Source organism: Sander vitreus, chromosome 13 (assembly GCF_031162955.1).
Source record: "Sander vitreus isolate 19-12246 chromosome 13, sanVit1, whole genome shotgun sequence".
In the NCBI taxonomy this organism is placed as follows: Eukaryota; Metazoa; Chordata; class Actinopteri; order Perciformes; family Percidae; genus Sander; species Sander vitreus.
The window spans coordinates 5,786,084-5,813,116 of NC_135867.1; the positions used below are offsets into that span (position 1 = coordinate 5,786,084).

Genomic DNA, 27,033 nt, shown 5'->3' on the forward strand with positions numbered 1-27,033 from the left:
AAAAAAAAAGATATATCCATAATTCAGTATTCCTGTAAGGGGATTTATATTGAAGTCATTCTACGCATCATGTCTTCCATCAAAGGTAAAGTTTCTGGACATAAGGGAGTGTTTGTAATTTAATTAAGGGGCCACAGGAGGAGCTTTGGGACCTTTAGTCAAAATAGACCTGACACTCCCTTCACCAGTATTGCATTTTGGATGACCCTCCCCAACAATATATTGTACTGGTACAAAAGACATACAGAAACCCATTGTTTCTTTTACAGCCATGACATATGTGACTAAACCTCTGCATTCTCATCTAACACATCACACTCCTCTGTTATGGTGTGGTGGCCATTTCAGTAGCTTTACTCACTAATATTGTTGTGGAAACACAATAAGCATGGAAACTAAATGCACACTTCATGCATTACTGCATTACTTCAAATACTAAGTTACTCGTCTAGTAAACTAGTATTCACATGAAATAAAACAATAAAACATTGAGACCATTCAGCAAAGCACACTGGGTAATTCAACACTGGTTGCTATGGACTCGTCACTAGGCTTCCTCAGTCATTGTATATTTTAGCATAGGTAAGCTTGCCGAAGCTAAACATTATCCAAAACTCCATTTCTCAGATGAGCGTTAATTTGGGAGCTTGCATGCTGCCACTCCTTCCTTCTCAAATGCCTTGAAAAGGCTGTCGTTTGCACATTTTCACAAATAATCACCGGGACCGAAAGGATATACCTCCCGTCTCATGCCCTCCCGGCTGCCTGCTGGTGCTGTCTGCGGCCAGAGTTTCGGCTTTTCAAAATAAAAGCTTGCGTCTGGTCAGCTATGTTTTGGATATTTTTGAACTAAGCAGTACGGCAATAATGAATAAAATTACTTTTTCAGCAGATGTTTTAGTTACAACATGATTCAGCTAGCAAAGCAGTTTTGTGTTTATATGTGCGAGCGGGATTTATTCAGTTTGGGTAATCCCACGGTCTCTAAAGCTACAGGTCTGGCTGACTAAACAGGGAGGGATCCATCTGCTAGCGATAGGGGCCAAGACTGAGAGAGCTACATGGAGCTACATGGATAAATATGCACCAAACAAGCCACTTTGAAATGTTGCTCTACTCATGAATACAAAACTTGGGTGACCCTTCCCCATAGACTAAAAAAAATTGGATGACCCTCCCCTCAACAAAGAATAAAAAGACATGACCCTCCCCTATTTTCCTCCGGTGGTCCATTCCATAAATACCAAACGGTCCCTAATGTGTTTCTGCTCAGAGTGCTTGTTAAATAGATGAAAGTAGCAGAGCACATAGCTGCACTTTTTCCTTTTCCTGTGCTTTGGACCAACCTGGTTAGTCTTTACCCCAAAAGTGGAGTGTACTGCTTGATCAGTCCTGACACATCCTGAACTAATGCCTCTCCTCGCACTCGCTGCAGTCGACCCCGCAGTGAATCACTGCAGTACCAAAGAGGCGAGAAAAATGCCACTTTGTGAAAATGCCACTTAGCTCATCACAAAAAGAGAACAAAAAAAAAACTGTGGTTTCTCTTTTTGGTCTCGAACAAATTGCTTTTGCTGATTATGTAACATCATCATCATTTCCTGCACAGCAGAGAATGTTGACTGGGAAAAGCAAACTTCATTAAAGAATTGCTAAAGGTTAAATAACTATTGTTCTATAGTCTCCATCAGAGACACAGAGGGAACAAATCTGACATGTATTTATTAAAATTGTTTTGGATTGTTAATCTAACCTCTAATTTAACCTAAATCCAATTTGAATTCCGTATAAGTGACAAAAGCTCCACTTTGAATGCTTTTCTTTATCCCTCTATCGTCATAAGGCTGTTTTGTCCTCAAAAGCATTCAAGTACAAGAACACAAACACTCATCTCTTTCCCCACTTTGATGTCTTTGCAGGCCATGGAATCCAAACGTTATCCCATACCATATAGGATTTATCCCATTGCAAGGTCAGCAGCAGAAAGACACCTCACCTCCAAATCAAATCACCTTAGAGATTTCTTAACAAGCTCCGCACCTCTGCTTTTCTTCTTGAACCACTCCAAAGGCTCAGCTCTAATGCGCCACTAATTACTGCTAGCATTAATACCACCAGAGAGTGCTGGTCTGTTTACAGTTTCATTTCAGATGGGTTCAATTATCTACACAGTAAACAACGCACAGGAGCGGTGCTTCAGACAGAGATTAAGTCGAACTCTGCAGATCAAGAAATACTGTTTGTCCAGTTAAACCTTCTGTAAAAGGAATCCTACAACAACAACAACAACAACAACATATATATATATATATATATATATACAAGAATCTGTTTAACTTATTGAACAATATTAAACAATTATTTACCTCAAGTGCAGAGAAATGGCCTTTATTTATTTGTGCTGGCCATAACTCTGCCATAACTTTAATATTGGCTTTCATTTGATAATGTATGTTGTTTCCATAATGCAATTTTAACAAGCACAAATATATAGTTTATCATTTTATGGCTTTATTATGATTATCAAAAGGTCATCAGGATAAGAAATGGTAAACACATTGTTCTGTTTAATATACCTTTGCTTTTATGGACTCTCTGCTTACAGTTCAAATTGAATGAATTTGATGACTAATAACAAGCTGCTGTACTCATGTATTGTTAACACTAACAGAGTAGAAGAAGACAATATTGTCTAAATGCCATCATGAATATTACTGACAGCATAAAATTAAAGTTTGAATGAGATGAGTCAGCTTAGATGAAAAGATCATTTCTGTCTAAAATAGTGCTTTAGGGTGCTGGAAGGAGAACCATTTCCTGTCACCACAAAGAGTAAGAAAACAAAAGCTCTTACCCCGTACACCAGCTCCCCAACCATGCCGTTCCAGATCTTCGTCTCTGGGTCCCTGGCGCCGTACTTTCCATCGGGAACGATTGAGATTTTGTACTTGATGCCGATGTGTTTGGCGATCTCCGAGGCCAGGTCCACGCAGTATCCCTCGTACTGGTCATTGCCCTCGTACATCTCCCAGTTCTTCTTAAGCATCACATAGGGACCCTCCTACACAAGGGACCATAACCAGTGAACCAAACCGTCAGACAGACAGACACACAGACATGAGGGCTCGCACAATGGTTCACCGACACATCCACAAACAACAGAATGACAAACAGGAACTGTAGCTCCTTAATACCAACCAGGGTTAAGTTTCAAGGTACCCTGTGACCACTAGGAGTGCTATGGAGAAATGTTTTGATCTCACGAACGAGCATGCAGGTGATGTTTTTGCTGATGGTTACATGCTGTTTCATTGAAAGACATTTAGTGGCAGTAACACCTCTTGAAACATAGAAATGCAGCAGAAAAAGATTGCTAGCTAGCAAACACTGATGTAAACAATGTAGGATTTAAATTTTATATTATTTTATAAAGCAGGGAATACATATGACATTTCTATTAGGCCTCAAGGATAGGCCTACACACGATGTGTTTCGGTGAAATGTAAGATATTTGTTAACAAGATAACCCCACAGGGTGCCTTCAGTTTCAGTTCAGTCACTTTATGAAATAATTTATTTAATTTATTTCTACAGTACTGAACATGGAAAACATTTGATTTGTCATAAAGCAATAAAAAATAACATTTTAAAGCTGTACCATGGAATTCTTTTTTCGAAAAAAATAAAAAAAAATGCAACAGTTTGTCATCATCACTGACTGATAGGATGCTAGTGGTTACCTTAATTAAAGTTGTAGTTGCTGATTTGGACTACAGCACATTTTCCACCCAAATCAAGTCCACATGATCAGCATTCACGTGCGATAATGAGAATGTGGACGGTATCGTGATGTGATAGCGTTGTCGTTGTGATTGAGAAACAAAAACGCGGTAGTTGCCAAATTCATCTTTATCTTAATCTTTGGCATCCGCAAAACAAAATTTTAAGCTCAGTGATTGAATGTTCTTTACTGAGATGCACCTTGGTCTTGGTTAACTTCTTACTTATGTACACAGTAGAGGATGGATACCCGAACCGGGCCGGGCCGGGTTCGGACAGATATTTAAAAATGAGGTTTGGGTCGGGCTCGGTCACATCAGCACGATAAGGCATTGACCATTTTAAATTTAAAAAAGCTTATTATGTAGGTGTGCGTCTGTGTTAACGTGTGCTTGTTGCCCCATGTGTGCTGATGCGCTCATCTGTTGACATTTCTGAATTCCTCCCTACACACACAAACAAATGTATGTGTCATCAGTATGAGAAAAAAATGAAATTTTAACTGTGTCGAGCTTGGGTCGGGCTCGGACATAAACATCTTAATGCCTGTCAGGCTCGGGCTGGGTTCGGTTACTGCTCTGTCGGACACAGGCCGGGCTCGGACAGAAAAATGCGGCCCGATCCCCACTCTAGTACACAGGCATGTCCCTTTTGCTTTTTATCAAAGAACCAGATATTTTCTAACACAGTCGTGATCAGTCGTGATGATGATGATTCAATCGGGAAAATTTCATGTCCATCCAGGGTGTGGAAGTGTTCCAACTGTTATTTCTCCTAATATTATCTGCAGAAAATGACCAAGACTTTCACTTCTGGAACCCTGGACTTTTCACTTTCATAGTGCAGCTTTAAGTGAAATGATTTAAACTAACTTGATTCCCAATTGCTAGGAGGAAATTTAGTGTAGAGCAGAAAGGAATGCATGTGTAATCATAATGACAGCCTCATGCTGTATATACACAGCACAGACTGGAGTTGAGAAGAAAAAAAAATCATCAAAGTGTTAATGCGGATGCATGACACAGAGACTCAAAGAGAAGGGAGGAAAGTAACTAAGCAGAAATGGAGGCAGACATGAAGCTAAATGGAAGTGAGAAATGAGCTGCAGTCAGAATAAATGACTAAATACCTAAAACAAGCCTGACTCGACTTGAACACTTACAGTAATCAGGTGTGGCTACATCAGTCTACACCGTGACCAGCTGTTGGTTATAAATCATTACATAAGAGTCGCTGTTGCTAAGAAAGTGATCTAAATGTAAACCTTGCCTGGTTTCTGCGCACATATTTCCAAACAAATTACTTTTGTCATGGACGACAGCCGTTTGCATATTGAGAACGGAAGCAATTTATTCCTTAGATGTGTTTGCTTGACATTGCCCCGGGCCAAAGCAAGGTAAACCAAAGACTCCTCAGTGGGGAGAGAATGCAAATGCTAGGCTGAGCCCGTGGCACAACAACATGTTACTGTACAAGACATTGAGAATCTATGCTTCACAACATAGTGAGTGGTATTTAATCTTAGTCCTTGCATAATTTACACAACACAAAAATGTTCTCTTTACTTGAAGTGGGTTATAATGCATTAATAAATGTGAATTAAAAAGATTTGTAAAGTTGTTTCCAAAACCATTTTACAAAGATTAACGATTTGCCTTGAACTATAAAATAGCCATCATTCTGTACTTTTGCACACTATAGTAATTGCAAACTCTGATCATAATAAATATATAGTAATACAATCAAAATGCTTAAAAGCAGATTTGGGGCAAAACCAGCAGGCGATTTGTTAATTTTTTAAATTGGGGGACAGACCCGGTTCGCCCCATGATCGACTTTTTGGTCCCCCAGCTATATAGTAGAGAATATTACAGATCTGAGACTAAACTGTCAGAAGGGCGTACAGAGAGAAAAAGTCACAATTACAAATCTATCTGCTACTTCAGCACCACGGACAGCTCCATAGATCTCTCAATCCACAGTTAGGCTACTGATATTTCAGAGCCATGGTCGAGGCCATAGATTCTAACTTGCGCAAACCTCAGTCAGATAAAGGATCAATGAGTCAGGCAGACTAGTCCAAGATATTCAACTAAACAACCCAACTGACCCTGCACTCTATCTGCTACTGGGGAAGGGAGATGGCAGGTTAACAGGGGGCATGCATTTTGGTCATTTTGCTAACAAGGGGGATGATAATAGCCAGGTGATGTATTTACATTCTGTAATTACCTTTCTATATAGTAGTTTTCACTGATAGTGGCGTAGTCCACCATTCCAGCACCAGAGTCAAATATCCTATTTACCCTTCGAGATTCACAGGAAAAGAGCCATGCATGCAATCCAGCATCACTCTTTGTAATTGTATCTAATCGATGTCAGTCTCACTGTTTACTTTCACCCTGTTAACGATGTATTGGAGCTGTATTAATTTACTGCTAATGCAAACTCAACATTCCCTACTGCCGCTGCTTCCCATTAAAGGCATTGGGGTGGTTTTCATTGTGAAGCAGTCACAGGAAACAAGGTCAGCGCTGACAGCAATTATTCAACTAGTATCTACAAAACAAGAAGTTATTAAATTATTATTGTTCATTAAACATTCTACACATGATGACTTTAACTGTCCTATGAACACCACTTCAAGTAAAGCATTTTCTTCCACTGACAATTCCCCAAAATTTACAACAGCTGAAAAATGTAATTCATGATACGCTTTAATGAAGCTCGACCACTGTAATGATGAAGACTTAATTTCACAAGTTGATTTTTGCAGATGTTCTGGATTAGAGTTTAGATTATCTGCCCGAGCCCGGCCCGGCCCGACCCCCGATATTTCCCGCCGCTATCCTCTGGCCGGGCCCATGACCAAGCATTTGTGTTTTTTTAATCATTACTTTATTAGCCTTATTCGGTGGGGAGAAAGCTATGCCTCTCCATCTTCTCCCGTAGCTCTGGCTGTATGTCCTGCACTGACTTGAGTGTGAGGTAAACTGTGCTACATCGTGTCTCCACCATCTGCAGCACTGTTGTCGGCCAGTGCGTCAGCATGCAGACCGTGGTGAAGGACAGTATTAATTAGGTGATTGAGACAAGAAAGTCTCCTATATGGTTCCAGGGCTTTGATTATGTTGCTGCCTTGATCTGTTACCCTCACTATTCGGCTGAGGGAGCAGCTATAGGGTCGAGTTTAGGTTAGAGGGTTTTTTTTTACGTTTCTTCATTCGGATCCATTTGCGATCCATTCCAGTCTGAATAAACAAACAGCGCAGTTTACATGCTTCGTCCTTGTTGCATTACCGGTATTTATTAAGATAATTCTAAACAGATTTCTGTAGTTCAAACAACTCGGAATTGTAGTTGAGAACGTCAGGTATAACGGCACACGTATTAAAAAAAAACTGTCAGGTTTAAATCGGGCTCGGGCTGATAATTACAGTTAATGTGTCGGGCCGGGCCGGGTTCTGACGCAACGTGCACGGGCTCGGGTAGGGTCGGGCTTGATTTTTTGGGCTCGATCTAAGCTCTATTTTGGATGTACTGTATATCAGAGGGAAAACAGCCCTAATCCATGTGATTTATGATAGCAGGGTAGATGACAGTGCTGGCAGCCAGAGGAGCAGAGTGAGTGGCAGAGATAAAGGATGCAGTCAGTGTTTCTGGCATGAGAAGAGAGCAGTACTTCAGAGGTCTTCACCGCAAAGGCCAGCAGGCCTGACAGGCTGGTCAATAATCCCAACCACACTGCTACACTCACTGCCTAATGAGACTAATTAAACATGCCATTAAAAACACACACACACACACACACACACACACACACACACACACACACACACACACACACACACACACACACACACTACAGGGCCCACTTGATGTCACAAATCCAAGCATAGATACATCAGGGTCCACACACAAACACACACATATGTACCAACATCACAATTGTCAGACTGTGCCTCCTACAATCTGCCTGTTTGGTTTTGTGCATTATGTGAGATAAACAATCTCTTGCACATTCTGTTTGAATATGAGTAGTAATTAGTAGAATGAAGGTCCATATTTTACAATAACCTGACCACAAAAACAACATTTTAAGACGCAAACATAAATTAATGCTTCTCAGTAAGTGACTCATCTCTGGGTCTTCATCAGTAGCCACTTGAGGCACTAATCCCATTTTCATTTGCTTTAATGTGTTTGTATGACATTGAAAAGAGGGAGCACATATAAAGCACAAATATAAAACATATTTGCAAATGTCCACTGTGTTTTTTTTTGTGCAATCGAATGGCTGCTGCAGTGAGACACTACGGCCTTGACAAGGTTTTTTGATCACCATGGTGCTTTAATGAATGCCAATATTGTTATAGCTGAAACTCAACCTCACATACAAGCTATACACTTGCAGTAGTCACTGTCTGCCACTTGCAGCAAAAATAATGAACACAAGTGAAAATTAGAGCATAGATGAAAAACACCATTGTTGTATAAATCAAAAAAAATATTTTCTTACAAAGAACAGCTGCTATGTTTAGTTTCTCTCTTTTTAATGTAATGTCATTTTTGCCAGTTATTTTTTTTACATCCATGTTCAGGCCTTATGCAAGAATATTTTCATATTCTTACCCTATTCTACTCATTTTTGTAAGATTAAATCAAACAAAGGTTCCTAGTCGGATTTAGAGTAAATTGTTAATTTCAACTTGATGGATGCCAAAATGTGATTTTTTAGCAGAAGGAATGCCCCAAAATTGCTGTATAAGGCTACCTGTTTTGCTCCATTTATGACCAATTTTCATTCACAAAAACATTATGCAAGAGTAAAAAGAAGAACTTGAAGCACAAAGTCCTGCTGTTGGATATACATAAACATAATAGTATTTAGCAGAACCCAGAACAATATCCATACACCTGAAAATGCTGTGTCATTGCAAAGCTGTGACACAAAGCAGAAATGGTTTGAGATAAAGATGCCAATAAAATCTAAAGAAAAAACTTGTCAAACCCCTTAGTAAATTGGCATGCTCATACAAGAGGTTCTTGCATGAGGCCCAGTGTGCTAGATGTATTTGCATCGTTAGGAGAGATTTGGGGTATCAAAACAGTCCGTATCCACAAAATCCAAACATGTCCTCCCACAGAGTTTCTTGAACAAAAGCTAAACAAAAACACAATTATAGCAGGACCTTGTCTATACCTCCCACCCTCGGGCAGATTGAGAGTGTGCAAGGTTTAAAGTGCAATGGATGAGTTTGAAGCAATACACCCACTTCATCAAAGCTTTCAGCCATGTCCTGCCAATAAGATGACAGTCAAACTTTGTACGTGTCTGTGTGGGAGCTTTTCTGTTAATGCACCAACGTCCAGGCAGCTCTGAGACATCATAGATGACTGCTAACACCTTAAGCTAAAGACAAATGATAGCTATCAGACAAAAGAAGATCATGACGCGGGTGCAGATCCGTTCATTCAAAGTAAAAATGAGTGGCCTAATGAAATGGATTCGCTCACGAACAAGGTTCTGTAACAGTCAAAAACTAACTATAAAGTTCAAAAGCTACTATATGAATAATACTAACCCCCATTGAACAGCTTGGAAGCAGCTGTACGCTGCTCTTTAACTGTGTTGCCATTTTTTATTTGTGAAAAAAAACTTTCCAAAGCAAGCATATAACTTTGTTTTTAGAGCAGAAATATAGCCTCAGGTCTTGGGTTAGGTGTGGGTCTAGGTTTTTGGCCTTTGTAGAACTCTAGTGTGTGTCGTTACACCACTACAAGGATGACTACAACAAACCAAACGTCTGGCAGGGAAAATAATTAAAAAGACAAAACAAGATCACAGAAAAATAAATATAACAATGCACAAAAAATACTGAACTTAGATCTCATGTTCACATAAACGTGAAAGAAAATCGATAACAATATCATCGCCACTTCTTTTTGTTGTTGTTATTGTTCAAAAGCCTCACACGGTTCTTTAAAGTTCAAGTTCAGAGAAGCCCAAGGTTATGGTTTGTTAACTTTCTGCAGTATTTGCCTTTAAGTCGACAGCCAGATGACAAAGTTGGTAATAATTTCACTGTTGTGCATACAGTACCAAGACAGGTCTGGGTTATAATTAACCGAGCGTAATCACACACCACAACCAGAGGGCAACTAGCCTATGTTTGATGACAAACAAGATCATTTCCCAACATGTTGAACTGCTCCTTACAAGTTCCTTAAAAAAGGAGGCAGCCTTGATGCAATATAACACCGGGACACTTCATTAAGTTAAAACAAACATTGTTCTCACAAACATTAAAAGCGGGAGTGAAAGGCAGCCATCATAATGTAACTATAATATCATGCTGCATAAAAGCGCGATGGATATGAACTGGGATGATTATGAGAGCATCAGTCTTTCTAAGCTGTTTTAAAGCTTACAGGAAGCCCTCTGAGCTTGTAATGTACTGTACGGCGGAGGAGGTAGTCGGCGAAAGTGACAGATTTAGAGCAAACAGGAACTCAGTTGGACATAATGCATATTAACCTTCTGCTACCACCTCACTTTATAGTTCAAGGTCCATAGATCTTTGCAAAAATTACAAATTCAAATCAGGATGGGATTCAAGCTGTGATAGGCCACACAAACACACTGGGCATGACAATGCATGAATCTAACATACACAAACAAGGTGTAGTGGGAGCTAAATGCTAGTAAACAGACACCGTGCTGTTAGGGGCCCATTTCAGCTTTAATGGGTGTCCATCCACAAGCACCGTCCTCAAAAAACACAGTGTCTTTTTCCCTCCATTTGCATTTCATTTTTCTCTCGAAGGGGCTCCATTATGACTCTGAGTGGCTCCATTTCTTGTTCAGTTTTCTGAACAGGGTGTCCATTAACATAGTTGCCGTGTCTCTCCTCTCGCCCAGTGTCTTTAGGGCTTCATTTTGGCTTGGGTTGTTGTGTCCATCACTCTGCCATTAAGTGCTTTCATATCCTGCTTGCGTCCAACTGGGGCTCAGTTTCTTAAAATGGGGTTCCTCATCAGGGGCTGAAAAGAGGGAGGATTGTGCTGAGCTGTAACTCTCCATTCCCACCTCCTTCCCTCCTCCACTCAGCTGCTACATGTATACTTAACATCTGGCTGCTTTACTGCAGTCAGCCATGTCAGAGTCACTGCCACAGCCAGAGACATGCCATGCAAAGGCCATTCATTTCTATCATGTGTTAAATGCTTTGATTGATTCTACAGCTGTGTGGAAATCTTTTATGAACTCTTTTATCTGTGCAATGAGAATAAAAACCTCAGAAACGGCAGCTGTTTGACTGCTTTTTGAGATGTTTATTGGTGCAATAAAAGATAATGTAAGTGAGCAGTAGTTGATTCTTGAAGTTTCTATTGCAGTAATTACAAGAAAGCCCCTTTCTTTAAGAGTCTCTTTACTGATAATGTTGTAACAAAGCATGTGTGATCCCTGAACTCATAGTCAGTCATAGTACACAACATAAGGGCCTCCAGGGTTACGTACTGTAAAGTGCTGAAATTTGTACATCCTTGAAAACTTCATCAGTCCACCGTTGAATAAGTTTACTATATATCCTACGACAGAATCAATATAATGGTAGCTCTACCATTTTTATGATGGATTTCTCAGAGTGAGAATGTTGAGTATCTGTGCAAAATGACAGAGAAGTCCTCACTTTTTGCTCTAAAGGCTGGCAAAAAAAATACCTTTTTTTACATAGCTAAAAGGTTCAAGCTCTATTGTAGATTCTGCACATACAGTATGTCTACATTATGTCTGCATCAATGATAAAATACAGCATCAAACAAGAACAATGGCCCTGGAATTCAAGGTTCATCAAGAATAGCATTAGCAGAATTAATAGTGTTAAAGTGCAAATACACAGAGTACCGTAATAATACTTGTAAAGCACCTCATTAAAAACTGAGGCACTTTAGAATGGGAGGGTGGTGAAGGATAACAGTGCGCCTCACCAGCATACTTTAATGTCCGGTTGTTGTGAATGCAGGTTTTGATGTTGGAGGTAGGGTGTGTGATGTGTAGCCACTGAACCACCTGACACTGCATATCCCTCAGGTATTATATATTAGATGATACACTATCATTATCATTAGGCATTACATATTGTTAAGAATATGACTGCATGCATGAGTGTGTGTGTTTTGGCGAGAACATGCCGATCCCTTACCATGATGGTAGTTACTACAACAGTGCGGTTCTCCATGCCAGAAGTGTCATTTGGAAGCAGCGGAGAGTCCTGGATCAGCACCAGTTTGTCTGCATCGTTCCAGTAGCCGATCTGCAGGGAAAACAAAGTATGAGATTGTGTATATGTGTTCATGTGTTTGTGCTAATATACTGCATAACGGCGCGTGCACAACTTGCTATGCTATTTTGGCAGACCAGTTTTGTTGATGCAATCCCTGATGTCTGAACAGCACAGTGGAGCTGGATTTCTTGACAGAATTGGATGTTACTGCCAAACAACATGAAGGAAAGCCTAATTCTTGCTGTATCTGGAAATATCTGCCTTTCTGACCCAAAAGCAGACAGTTATCATGACCAAAATGTGGATTTAATTATAAATAAAATTCTCCACCCATGGTGAAAGTCTTGTATCTATTTAATCATAAGCATAAATAAATAAAAATATTTTGCTCACGATCAGGCTGAGTGATCAACACTGTGGGATTTATATGATATATAAAAGTTGTGATTCTCGTATAACATTTTGATCAGACGTATACCTAAATACTGAATAAGTGGATGAAAAGAATAATTAGAATGTTTTTCCTAGAGTGCATGATTATGGTTTTTAAATAGTATTTTCTGGTTTGACAAATAAATCTTGACTCAAAGTCTATTTAATAGCTTTAGAGTTTTTAACCTCATCTCCTATCCGCTAATGTGATGCGGTTGAAAGCTTTGGAAATAGCAAGTAGACTCAAGTTCATTTTTTCAAAGTGCTATTTCCAAAGCTAGCATTGTACTTTCAGGCTCATTTTTTGTTATAATTTCTAAACATTCATTCATCATGCTGTGATTCCACTTAAGGACAATAAGTGGTTATGTTGAATTATTGCCCGGCCTGGCAAGATTCCATTTTCAAGCTTGATGTTGCGCTGCTTTTTTTTGTCAAAAGCTATGTGCAGCTGACCTCGCTGTCATCTTCCAGAATCCTTCAGGGTCAAACTGACCGACTGGAACTGACAGACATCATATGTTGGGGTCACGATATCCGCATCCTCTGACTGTCGAGAGGAGGTACATGGCACTGGTTGGCCCATTTGTGATTTTTTGATAAACAGCCAATATCTGCAAACCAATATTGTGTCCAAGTAATGCATTTATATTATATGTCACAGACAAAGATCTTCGACAGCAATCATAAGCAGCTATAAGTCAGTGAGAGTGGAGACGCCGAGCGAGCCAGCTGGCCGCTGCTGCTGGTGGGCAGCCAGAGGGAACGAAGACCTGTGATTGGCTGATACCTCCTGTGTGCTGGGGCATTGGGATGATTGAGGAACATGGAAAATGTAGGAGATGTAGGAGAGAGGCTGTGACACACACTCACGCGCACACGCACACACACACACACACACACACACACACACACACACACACACACACACACACACACACACACACACACACACACCGTACCCTGACAGGACCTTCGCTGTGAACAGGAAGACAGGCCAAAGCAGCTTTTGATTGATGGGAACTCCTCTCTGCTTCCTGCTCCTCTCCCCCCCCTTCTCCCTCCTCCTCCCCTCTACCTTGATTGCTCTCTATTTCATTTCATCCTCTCGCCATCACTCTCACAAGTGCTCTCTCCCTCTCTCTTTCCCATTTCCCCTTGAATTTCATCAACAGACATCCATCAGAGATGCCGTCAGAGGCTGAAGCTTTTTAACAACCTACATACGTATGCTAATAGAAAATGCCACACTACATACTGTGTCGTCCCAGCCCCCAGATACTTAACATAACAGCAGAGGATATATTGTGTATGCTAGAGTATTATTGACTTGACTTGGACAAATATACATCCATAACACAAGTGTAAGCAGTGCGGTGTGATGTTTTACCCGTCTGGGTCCATTATTCTTCAGTTCAAACACGTCCATAGTGTAGTTCACCCTGCGGCCATAGTGGTCAAACTGGACATTACCTGTTAATCCCTGCAGCCGGACCTGCAAACAGAGGGGAGCATAGAAATACGAACATAGAATGATATGCAGAGAGGCAAATATTATTCAATTACCCCACAGAAAAGTTGAAGAAAAAACTGCATATCGGTCCATTCTCTACCAAAGGCGTTTATAATAAACCAGCTTTTCACAAGGTGTTTTAAAGTGAAAAAAGCAAATCAATACAAACAAAAGGAAAACAAGAAAGAATGTCTTGACAGTATGATATTTAATGTACCCCTTGTCTACATGTAGAACACGAATGTCACGTCAGCATTGTGCTCGTGTCACGACAGCGTTCACACGAAACTGACAACGGTTGTCTATACTGGTTCTGTCTGGTCAGAGAATTTCAAAGTGTCAAGCAGCAAAGGAGCAGCCAAACTTATTGTGGCATATTGATGAAAAAATAGACTTGAAGCGTAAATAAATGCTTCAGATCGCGGTTACGCCCTTGAGATGCAGCAGAGGCGCCAGCCTACACGGAGCCGTTGTAAGACGGCTGCATAGATTCAAATGGGAGCGCATCTAGTTGTGCGAGACACAAGAGTAAAAAACGCATCTGACATGCTTGCGGTCTAGATATTTAAAATAATTTTATGTCTATATTCTTCTGTTTTACGCACAGAACTACAGCGATTGTGTGTGTAGACTAGAGGATTGTAGCTGCTGCATGCTAGGCTAATGTGCAAACCCTAACCCTAATGGGCTAACCCCACTCCTCTTGCCTAAACCTAACCAACCTAACCAGAGCAGGCAACGAGTACTAGCCATTCAGGGATGAGTGCCCTAATGAATATTCATGAGTCTTCCCCTACCATCCTGCAAAAACAAATTTGCGGGCGCGACTGTGTCATACAAATAATAAAGTTTTCTCATTACAAACAATAACAGAAGATGGAAATCATTTCAAAAATGTTTTAGCTATCTATGATTGTTTGATTGCTAATGTTAGCTCGAAACACCATTCAAGTGAAAGCCTTTGTTGTGTTTGATTGCTAACTTGTAGCCAGCAGTGAATGAACTTCGTTATGTAGGTCCATTTTTATTGTATTGACATTACAGAAGTCTCTCGTTAGCAGGTTCTTGTAGGCTACTTCAGCCTCTAATCTAGAACGCCGCGTCACTGTCGCAAAGTGATGCATGCGCAACTCCCATCTGCACTCGACTCACATCGGGTAGTGACGGCAAGTCTCTCTCTCACCTGTTTGAGAGTGCGCTCCATGTCGATGCCTTGGTTCCACGGGGCGGCGGGGTTGGCGAGACAGTCACCAGCGTTCCCCCGTCTAGAAATGTCTACCTTTTGCCTGCGCAGGTTCCTGAAGGCCTCGGCCATCACCATCACCCCGTCGTATGTCAGCGCTGAGGTGTACTGGGAGACAGGAGGAGATGATCAGAGCTACAGATGTTAGCATGTGTGGGCACAGTTGGGTTATTGTGCAGGTTTCTCAAGAAATAAAAAACCTTACATTACATTAAACCATTGCAGTAGGAATTATGGTCCAACTCTGGCCTATTAGCTTTATTTAACTGAAACATAAACCCAGTTGTAAATAACAGTCTGTAACCTGGAGGCTATCCGGCTGCTCTGTCTGTTTTTGGTATATACAGCACTGGGACACACACACTAGGAAAAGGTATGAGGCCAATTAAATGCTAATTTAGCTGGACAGGCAAAATGTTCTGCAATATTTGCTGGTCTGATCTCCTCAAAGCGATCTGCGTAGGGCTGCCTCTGAGAGCACGCTGAGTTTCTGCAGGGCCAAGCAGGCCTGGCTGCTGCAGAAAGGCAGCAGTTCTACTCTGCGTCTGATTATTTGCTTCTACGAGAATCCCTATCCCAGTCACGAGCCATGCATTTCCCTAAAAGTCACCTCCAGCACGGCGGAAAACTAATTGAGTGAATGACGAAAAGGCAGGAAGATGGAGCGTGAGCCGGGGGAAAAGAGAGGGAAAAGCCGAGTGTTTTGTCCAGCTGGGTAGCAGTCTGGCATTAATTATCCTGGCTAGCAGGAGTTCATTACTTTCGCCTCCGGCTGGGGGTGAATCCTTTTCTTTATGGCTCTCTAAGGAGACTGCTGCACTCTACCCCCCTGTTACTCTCTGACAAGCTGCCCAAAGTAACACACAAACAGCCGAGGTGTGGGATACATTCACTGCTATAAGGGACATGGAAAGAGGGACATGAGGGAGTTGATTAATTATTTCCATGACTTAAAACTTGACTGAACACAAACAACTTTTTCTTAAAAAAGCTTATTAATATCAGGTGTAAATGCAAAGAACTTGATCAGATGTCACTGTCACGGCAACATATGGAGATACAGTTCACACATTAATACCAGGTGGAAATGGTATTTGAGTATCTCCCAAGCTTGCGGTCACACAGCACAGGGATCTCTCGTTAGTTCACTACCTGCTGATTCCTGGAACTTTTAAACACTAGGCATTACATTTGTCTTTGCAAAGTGAGTCAACATGCCAGAGGAAGGCCCAAACTCTCCGGTAGTGTTCATGTATTAGAAGAAGGAAGGGCCGACTGTGAATCAGGCTGTGGACAAACTTAATGGGGAGCAGAGTAATTTTGTCTGAGTGGATTTCCAGGAGAGAGAGCAATAAATCAAGAAATGGAGTGTGGATAAACACACACACACACACACACACACACACACACACACACACAGATAACACATACACACATAACGTCATGCGATATCGCACCGTGGTGTTAACTTTTAATTTGAATCACCCAATCCATCAGACACACATACTACACACTGCTTGACTCACACCGTTTCCACTCCACAGCATTTGGTTTTTAAAATAGAAATCTTTGTTGGACACAGATTTGCTAGGGGGGAAGAGGTTTGCTGACCACCATGGCGTGATGCCTTCTTGCCCCAGTGCCATTTGCAATCTGTGTGCCTGAAAAGAATGTAAAGTGGGTCAGTCTGTCACATCTCTGCAGATGACGGTGGACAAAGTGGAGCTGATGACGATGCCTGTTCCTTGGGTGTACATGCTCATTTTATCATAGTTTATTTATTAGTTTTTGCATCAAGACAGTTTTTCATGCACTTCTGTATCAGCATGCTGCTGCTGCTGTCTGCACACCTTGCAAACACGCTGCTATATATTCATACCCTTTTCATCTTATCTGGCACTGTGCTTTCTTGTATTTTGTTACTTTGCTGCATATTTTCTGCTGCTGCAACAACTCCAGTCACCCCAGAGGAATCATTAAAGGACCGTGGCATTGCATGTTTTAGCCCATTGACTACAAATAGCATGTAATTTACATGACTGCACACTAACACACGCTGTCAGTTTTGAATACATTTCTCGTCCTCCAGGTAGCCGTTGGTTTTAGCTCATTTTGCTACAGTCTGAAAATCCAATTTTAGAGATATGAAACCAACCTGAAAACTCACAAATGAGATTCGAAAATTGGCTTTGAACACCGACTTTCTTGATGAAAGACGCCACTAAAAGCACATGATCCTTTGTAAAATTGTTTGTTTTCTCTGAATCCTCCACCAAGGAGTTTTCTGAAGGGTCCTCTGCTCACAGCTACAGAACCAAATAACAATAAGATAAACCTTGCACGCTGTTGCATAGCTGTTCTGATTCCATCTTATTTTGACACTATACCTTGGGTGGTGCGTCCGAGCCTGGGTACTCCCTCTGATCCAGCTTATTCCAGCGCTGCATCAGTTTGATGACCATGGGGTTGCTAAAGTCGACTAGCTGAAAACCTGTCACGTTGGCTCCACCGTGCATGAAGCGCTCCAGATTGATGTCCTTAAAACCCTTAAGGGGCAACAAAGGGAAAGAGCAGACTGAATCCAGTGACGGCACAAAGAAACAAGTCAACAATATAATCAAAGAATACTCCTTTGGCAGATGTAGGTATTGATGTTTAGATTTCATTACATTATTGGCAAAGATTCTCACAGCTGGCCAGCACTGAACTACCACTAAACTACTGTATATAGAAGGGGAAAAAGAGTGGGTAAAAATGGGTCTAAATGTTCTTTAGCACTGATCTGGGACCATCATACTGCATATCATGTTCCTTGGAGGCTGTCAGAGGGAGCTGAACATGACAGCAGTCTGTGTCAGACCTCAATAGTTTCCATGGTTATGAATTCAAGTCCCTGATCCTGTAACCCATTTTTTCTCAACAGTTCTTAAAGGATAAGTGCACATTTTTATGTCTCCTTTAATACAATACCCACATGCCCATATGAACACTGGAAGAATTTCTGGTTGCTGTAATCGTTCCTGCTGTCCAGCCCTGATAAAAAATCCCCTCGTAACCTGATTCCAATAAAGATGGGGGGACAATCCACAGTCTTCATTTTGTGTAAAAACACATTGAGCAGAAGGTAATATGAGGCTTTAGCAACCATCTTCCAACATTAAAGTATTTTTGTGCAATACTTGATTTTTGTGTTTCCCTGCTGAGCTGCAATGGGGGGGGACAGTAAATCAAAGAGAGGAACTTCTTCTAAACGTACTGTAACTTTAGAAGATACACACTTCTTATACACGTCTTGGACTATAAACAACGCTCAGCTTCCCTTAGATAGTCTTGAAATGTCAACACTTGCAACACGGTCTCACGGCAGTTTGTGTAATTGTCACGTTACTTTTAATCTATTGATTCGTGTACAACCACACGTTTATCTCGTTTTTTTCTATTCAGAGGTTGGGTTTCGAAAAAAGAAAACAGGGAAAGGACGCCTCACACGCCGGGAGACGGCCGCGGGGGACGCGCGACAATAACGGGATGGTTGTGATTAGGACAACAACGGGGAAACAAAACGCCACACGCGGGATGTGATCCCCGGTCTCCTGGGTGAAAGTCCTGTGTTGTCTGACCCATACACCACGCCGACCAACCTCCCTACGCGGATTTTTGGCTTTTCATACTACTCCCTACCATATTCGTGCTGTGAACACGAAATATGCTTCCCATTGAAATACATTACTTTACATTTTCGTTGTGGCCACCACAAAAAAAAAACGAGAAAAACGTCCCCGTGAACACGAATCAATATATTAAATAACGTGACCATTTAACGAACTGTGGTGTGGCAGTCTGGCATTAAAGCAAAGTGCTCTTTTAGAGGATTTTTTGTGCTGCCATGAAAAAATGTGGGGTTCCAATCACTATTTACGCACCATCTTGACAAAGAAGTAGAATTTCAGTTTTTTAGATGGCATTTGACATATTTGTATCTAGTTTTTTATGATCTCAACTTATATATAGTAACTTGATATGTTACTTATGGTATTGTTCATAATTGTTACTAGAACTCATTTTATTTTGAGAGTGTGGTCTAGATCTACTACTACTATCTGTAAAGTGTCCTGAGATAACTTCTGTTCTGGTTTGACACTTTAAATAAGATTAAGTTTGAATTTCAAGTGAAGTTTACTGTAAAATGTACCGTTGTAGTTGCTGAAGTTTTTTTTTCAGTCTAGCAAAAAAGGACTCCTTATTACTGTAAGCTGTAACCACTGCTGACTATTTCACGTGTATCATGTTCTGTGTGTGTTCTTGTTATACAAGAAAGAGAAGTTTTTGAAATGACCTTTGGGAAATTTCAGAGAGGAATCCAAACCACATCATTTCAGACGGTCGGTTTTCAAAGTTAAACATTTAAATGCTTTAAATTCAGTGTTTTTTCATTGCTTTTATTATCTTCAGTTTTTGTTTGAAAAGCCAAACAACAGCAATGAAAATGCTTTAAAGTGCTCATATTATGCTCATTTTCAGGTTCATAATTGTATTTAGAGGTTGTACCAGAATAGGTTTACATGGTTTAATTTTCAGAAAACACCATATATTTGTTGTACTGTACATTGCTGCAGCTCCTCTTTTCACCCTGTGTGTTGAGCTCTCTGTTTTAGCTACAGAGTGAGACATCCCACTTCTGTTCCTTCTTTGTTGGGAGTCGCACATGCGCAGTAAGGACTACTGGCTTGTCAGTTGCAGAGCATGAGGGAGTGCCATGCTAGCAGCTAGGTGAGCATTATGACGTGTGTTACAAAGTGATGCACATTTGTCCCTGAAGTAAAGGCTTGACTACAATAGAGCTGTTTGGAGCAGTTTGTGAACAGTGTTTTGCTGTTGGAGATGGTAAGTCCCTTTGGGGTGGACTTTGGGCTTTTTCACTTTGTAAACCTATAACGTGCACAAAAAGATATATAACACAATAAAGGAAAGGGAAAAAGCCAAATATAATCACAATATGAGCACTTTACATTTTGTGTATTTTCTTTCCCATTTTAATATGAAATATTCAGTAGTGGTTAAATATGTTTTTTCTGGTTGGTTGGTCAGCCACTTTGGTCCGCTATCAGTCAATCCTGCTAATTCCTGTATCTTATCTGCTATAGTATCCATCTGTTCCTATAGCCAGCCCTTTAGAGATACAGTCACACATCCACACCACAACACTGTTAAAAATAGACTGAAAGTACACAGAGGTGGTAGAGAAGATATGATGAGAAGAAAGAAAGAAGCAAACAAACAAGGAGGAATTTTCTCTCACCAGGTTGGCCATGATGTAATGGTAGCCTTTGACATGTTTCCCGACACTGACGATCTGCGAGGAGGCGGAGCAGAGCTCAACGTTAATCTGACTGGATTACAGCAGAGCGTACGTTAATTACATTTAATGATGCAAGTGACAGGTGAGTGTGTGTGTTTTGACACAGTGGGACCGTCGGGTTTTAATCCATAGAAGATCCGACGTCTAAACAAATGAACGGGCAGTCATGTCAGCATCTAACGGAGGAAGTAAACAATTCACGCTTTCAGAGACATGACAATGCTTCTCGACACTCTTACACAAGACACACACACACACACACACACACACACACACACACACACACAAGTAGGCCTACAACCACAGAGCTGCATCTTGGTGATAAAAACTGATTTTGAAAGCTGACATCTGCTGGGAAATCCCACTGGACATCCTGTTAATAAGGGCATGAATTATGATTTAAGGTGAAAGAAAATGCTTTGAATAGCTCAGAAAAACTTGGATTGATATCAATTCCCCCAACAGCCTTACTGCTGTCAAGACCTGAGCAGCAGGTTGTGAAACTCTGCTGTTGGTGAACGCTCACGGCTGCAATATGCAAGATTCAAATATGAACACACATCCATTATAGCCTACTGCATAAATCAGGATCACAACATGGAGCTGGAGGAGAAATTAGCATCCAATCAACACTACTGAGAGGTCAGTTTGTTCATATTCAAGGGTCCCGTCATTGGGACTATTTCGACAGTTGAAAGTCAAAACTATTCACAGTGAATACTCTATGGATTAGTAACAAGAACCCAAATGCTTTTTTAATTATGGTGTGTGGTTATAGTGTCTTGAAATTTAACTAAAAAATAAAAATACATATTTTTATAAGCATCTTTAAAAGAGAAGGGAAAGATACTGTACATCAAAGGTTCACATTTTCACAGTTTTTGAGCGTTAAACTACCTGCACAAAGCAAATAAAGGTTTGACAAACATGAGCATCATGTGTGTAGTTTAACGACCTTTTACTACATGTTTTATGGTTAATAAAGTCATCAAAAGCCAACCCATTAAGCCTCTTTCAGACATGGAATATTGAGCAGTAAATGTTTATAATTCAGCTTCATTCAGAAAACGCCACAGTGCTGCTTAAGATATTTGGCATCTGGTGAGAGAGGGAACATTGTCACTGCTGGAGAATAGCGGTGAGTTGGAAAATGATGATGTAAAGGAAGACGAGCGTTTTCTGTTGGAACCTTTTTTTCTCAACAAATCCTTGATTAATGACTCACTTCAGTGAATTACAGACTACATTTTCTCATCAATTTCATCATTTATCTGATAGAAAATTAAACACCCTAGTTTATAATGTCCCACAGTGCACAAGCATAGAATGATGAGATGATAAATTGGGACTTGGGTTTAAATCCTACTTGCTCACATGCTGTATGTTAAGTGTTTTGCTGGATATTTATAATGTCATCCATGCAGTTGGAGTGCTGGTTTGATTGACATTGTGGTTGTGCCGGGGGTTTTTCCACTTTTGTTTTGTTTTGTTTTGTTTTCTTTTGCCTCCCTTACCCTGCACTGTGAGGAGGGAGGAATCCTTTTAATACTCTTTCACAGTGTCTCATGGAGTATCAAGCAGCTTCTCTGTGCATAAGAACTGATACTTAAGTGATACATGTATTACAATGCTCTTTAAAGGCAGAACAAGACATGCATATTCAACCTGCTGCAGCTTTAACGTAAACGATGACATTCAATTCAGATTTGTGTGATGCTGGACATGTTGCAGGTCCGACTTTGTGACTTAAAGTGAAGTAAATGTGACTTAGGCGTTTATTCAGACATGAAACCAACATGAAACATTGCTGACATATCTACATAAAAAGGTGCATGTCTGAAAGAGGCTTTACAGTACCTTTTGGTGACATTTAGTCCTTTGACACCTCCTGGACTTTAAATTGAACTTTAAGCCAATCACTTTGCAGCTGGTTTAATATATCAAATTTATATAGCACTTTTCTTAGTACTCAAAGTCGCTATACAAGTTAGTTTGTACAACTTGCAAATTACCTGCCAGCAAATTACATTACCATCTGTAAATGAAACAGGTTTGCATTCAGAGATTTCACATTCAAAGTAACATCTGGTTGCCTATAAGCCTTGATATGTAGGCTACTGACCGTGCTGTTAATTAGCAGCTAATGAGGCCCAATTATGTATTCAAATCCTTGTCCTGGATCAGGAGAATATAGCAAGATGCAAATATGAACAGGATGACAGTTGAAATGAATACAGGCTAAAACACATATTCATGTCTTTGTCAGCAACTCAGACCACGACTGCACAAAACAATGTATCTTCCCACAAGTGAAATATGACATCTACTTGTGAGATGTTCTGTGCTCTGGCATCAAACAAGGATGGAGCAGGAAGTCTGCTGCTGCGTGGGGCAAAAGAGACTCTCTCACATACATCTGCAAAGTAAATTGTTAGAACTATGACAGATGTCAGAGTGGAGGTTTCATGAATAATTGAACAATTACAGAGACACCAGTTGCCCAAGGGACAGGTGGATAGATGAGAAGATGAAGATGAAGACGAGGAGGAAGGCACACATAATATTCTGAGTGTGCGTATGCCAACTAACACCACCGGAGATCCAAACAGACTGTTTTCAAGTTTAACATTTTCTAATTAGTACAAACATACCCAAAAAACAGAGTGAACCAAACAGTGAGTATGTGTGTACAGTATTAAGTTCTGTTCTCACTGCATTTCAGAGTTTTCAAGTTTAGTAATTAAAGTGATTTTGCTGATCATATGGTACTAATATAAAGAGCTTTGAGATTTTAAGATTCCCACAAAATGGCTCATTACATCCGCCTTTCTAATTCTCATCTATAAAGAACAATTATTCTCTCCATCATCACTTATTAAACAGTTGCCTCTGCATCATATTATTTTCCTGGAAACTATTGAAAAAAATTGTTAGAGGATCATTCTGCTTTATTACAACTCAACTCCTATTTCATAGTTTTGTTCAACATTTGTATCAGTTAAGATAGTGTTGTACTCACTAAGTTAATTGCTGAGATCTGGGAAATACGGAGATATTGGAGGCCAATTATCTTAACCACTTTAAGTATGTTAGGTTAAAGTTGAAACAGGACGTTTGACTCTTAACTGCATTGATGTATTATGAGATATGGAAATGGAATGAGCTTTGTTGCCCATGTGCCCCACTGAGGTACAACAACAATAAAGGTCCCCTGTGGCCCAAAGAGCATTTCACCCAAAAGTATTACTCTTTGCATTATTTATTTTTAGACCATAAAAACTTTCACAAGGGCCAGAAAAGGGTTTATTAACTGCCTGACATCATCTCTCATCAATGCAAAGTCTATAGGATGTGCCGGTGGGCTCAGGCAGCGACACTAATGAGCCCGTGCAGCAGGCTGCAGAACAAGCAAACCAGGAAGAGAGAAAACGTTTTTTGCTAACCATGGGTAACTTTGTTGATTGGCTGGACTCGTTGTCTGCAGGTATTTGTTGCAATGTGGTGTGAATTGCTCTGGGGATCAGCCTGCTGCCTTTCTGGCAGACAATGTGAATAAAAACAGCTGTCTCACAACAAATGTATTTACCGACACTTTTGAAGCTCCACAAGTTGAACTAAACAGCACTACATGAATAGCGCCTAATACATTTCAGTAGCTAGTGTGCATTTCAACTTTTGCAAGCTGAAGCAAATAAACAGCAGGCGTTCAACAGTCTTCTGAACCAGATGTAAAAAAAAATGAAGAAGAAATAAGACAAAGATAGTGATAATGGATGCGTCTTTTGAACATGAAAAGTAAAGATTCACTAATACCAACTAAACGGTGTCATGGTGGCATCACCTGTTCCAGCATGTTCTGCAGTCTCTCAGCCTCAAGGTCTATGACAAACTTCTTCTCCTGTCTCCGGTCCAGATCCTCCAGGAGCCGTCGGTAACTGGCATCGTTGAAGTTTTCGACGCAGATGGCGCTGACCTGCCAGTTGTTTTGTCCCGCCTTCTCCATGATGGCCTGCAGCATGGCATATCCTGATGCAGTCAGACACACAGGACAAGACACATCAAAGGGGGGGAATGAAGAAAAATAAGGGAACCACTTCCCTTTACACAACACACAAGTAGTTTTTGTATTTATCATAATGCATAGTATTATTTTATTTATGTACATCCATTGTAGGCAAAGATGACCTCAGTATGCTCATTAACTTCCTTAGTTTAGTCTGATATAAACCACTCTTCACTTCGTAAACATAAACAGTGAACATGCACATTGTTTTTTTTACAGTATCCCTTATAATTACATATATGTGCCAACAAGAAGTGTATCCTTGATGTAATGCGACAACAGGCAAGGGTGGTCAGCGACTTTAACTTAGGAGACCAGGGTTTGTGTCATGTTACAGATCTGCAGATCAAGTCATCAATCTTACTTTTTTCCCTTTGTTAGCCAGCACTCTTCTTCTCTACGTTTTGCCATGTTTCTTGGCTGGTTATTGCCACCAACTGTAAATCAGCGAAACCAACAGCAGCAATGTATCCTTTGTCGCCTGCATGCTCGTTCACTTACAAATGCGTCCTCATGCTGGTGTACATTCGTAAGACACAAACAAAATGGGGACACACTCATCAAAACAACACAAACCATTGCTCTAGTGTTTAAGAATTACACAGGGTTCCTTTCACATTGTAAGATTTTAGAAGATCTTCTGAAGAACTACTGCACTTATGTGAATGACAAATGTCGTATGGTTGTCTTTGTGTGTATTTCAATGCAGCTCTGGATCCATTTTCTACGGTTAAAATAACATTAAGTGCTCTCTGAATGCTTTTTAATTGTCAGTGCAACAGCTGCGGGATATGTTTACTGATGAAACTGAGGCTGATATACAGTACTTCCTGGCTTAATTCCCTTGCGGGATTAATAAAGTATATATAAAAAAAAGTGTCATATTAGGCCATGTGAAGTGATGTAACACATTGCTTATAATTGCCGTTTGGCAAGACAACCCCTTTCCAATCTAAAAGAAACTGTGCTCAAGCAAACTCCTCTAAAGCTTTTATGTTTTTCCAACCAGATCCTGGCTTTTAGTCCAGACGGGGAAACCGGCTCGTCTCCATGAGTCCGATGTAACACTAGACTCTTGAGTTGGGGATGGGGGATGTGGGGGGGGACCCTTTCTATATAAAGAAGATGAGTGTCAGAGAGGAAACTAGGGAGCTGTGAGGTCGGCTGTTCTCCAGCAGGAACAGATGTCCCCCTTAAACGGACCCACTTGGTGGCCATCACAATCTGGCAACCCATCTCACTTTGCTCCCAATTAGTGGATTAACCTGAGCTCTGGCAACCCGGCTCCCTCTCCAACTCGTCTATCCCCTCCCCAGCCCCTTGCTCCCCATTATAGGGATGTCGGTGCCAGGAGGGACTGCTGGTTGAGACGACACACTCATGCACATGCTCACACATGCACCAACCATCGGAGTGTCCTCAGTTTGCCTTAAAGGAAGAACTGGTTCATGACAAGACGAGGTCTTTATTGTAGTGGTAATGCTATGAGGACAAACACATTTTTTGTCATGACATGAAAAGAGGGGAGAGAGAGAGATGGGGGAACGACATGCAACAAAATTTCTCCTGTTGGACCGGAAATGCAGATGGTTCGTGGTCGGCAACAGGGCGCCCCCATCTGTGTCTTTTTAAAGGCCACTATTTGATTATATTATACTTCAACAGACAATATGTTTTCACATCTAAACCTGGCTACAATAATATTGTAATGTATGAAAGGACTTTACTTTTTCACCATTCTCACCAGGAAATATTAGATCATGTATAGCCTATAGTCATCGAAAAGCCATTGAAATTAAGCAAAATAACTAAGTTTTCAATACAATTTTATCTAGTTTTCATAGACAGCTCTATGTTTTTCCCTTGTAAATAACTAAAACCACACTGACCTTTCTGTATTGTTACAAGCTGCTAATAACCTTTAGCTTAGTATAAAACCAAAGGCAAAATCCACCAGGCTTTGCTCTGTGAAATTAATTCTCAAGAGCTTTGAGCTGCATACTGTCAGCATGCTAACATTTGCTAATTAGCACTTAACATAAAGTACAGATGATGGGAATGTCATTGTTTTGACATGAAAATGGCACTAAATAAAACGGCAGGGCAACACCACTATCCTGTAGGGACTATATAGTATATCTGTACAAACTTCCAAGGCAATCCTTCAGATAGTTACTGAGATATTTCAGTCTGGACCATAGTGGTGAACCACAGGCTGACATCCCTAGAGTCAACCATCAATTTACTTATTACCCATTTCATCAATTTTGTGACTTCTGTCCTAAACAGGACAGAACTAAACAGCAGAACTGTGCTAATTGATTAATTTGAGTCAATGTTCATCATGTTTTTCCA

General features: G+C 40.6%; 1 protein-coding gene across 5 annotated transcripts in view; it reads right to left on the bottom strand.

Annotated features, from left to right (window-relative positions):
* LOC144528084 (glutamate receptor 4) overlaps window positions 1-27,033 on the bottom strand; it is a 118,505-nt gene that overhangs the window by 29,078 nt on the left and 62,394 nt on the right. For 4 of the 5 annotated variants that reach the window (XM_078266514.1, XM_078266513.1, XM_078266512.1 and 1 more), the window contains exons 4-10: window positions 24,457-24,641; window positions 20,556-20,609; window positions 17,644-17,802; window positions 15,197-15,364; window positions 13,891-13,995; window positions 11,988-12,098; window positions 2,855-3,061 (exon numbers count right to left, since the gene is read on the bottom strand). In XM_078266514.1, the coding sequence (XP_078122640.1) occupies window positions 2,855-3,061; window positions 11,988-12,098; window positions 13,891-13,995; window positions 15,197-15,364; window positions 17,644-17,802; window positions 20,556-20,609; window positions 24,457-24,641 (989 nt within the window). The remainder of the gene's footprint in view (window positions 1-2,854; window positions 3,062-11,987; window positions 12,099-13,890; window positions 13,996-15,196; window positions 15,365-17,643; window positions 17,803-20,555; window positions 20,610-24,456; window positions 24,642-27,033) is intronic. The other variant, XM_078266515.1, reaches the window with a different exon arrangement.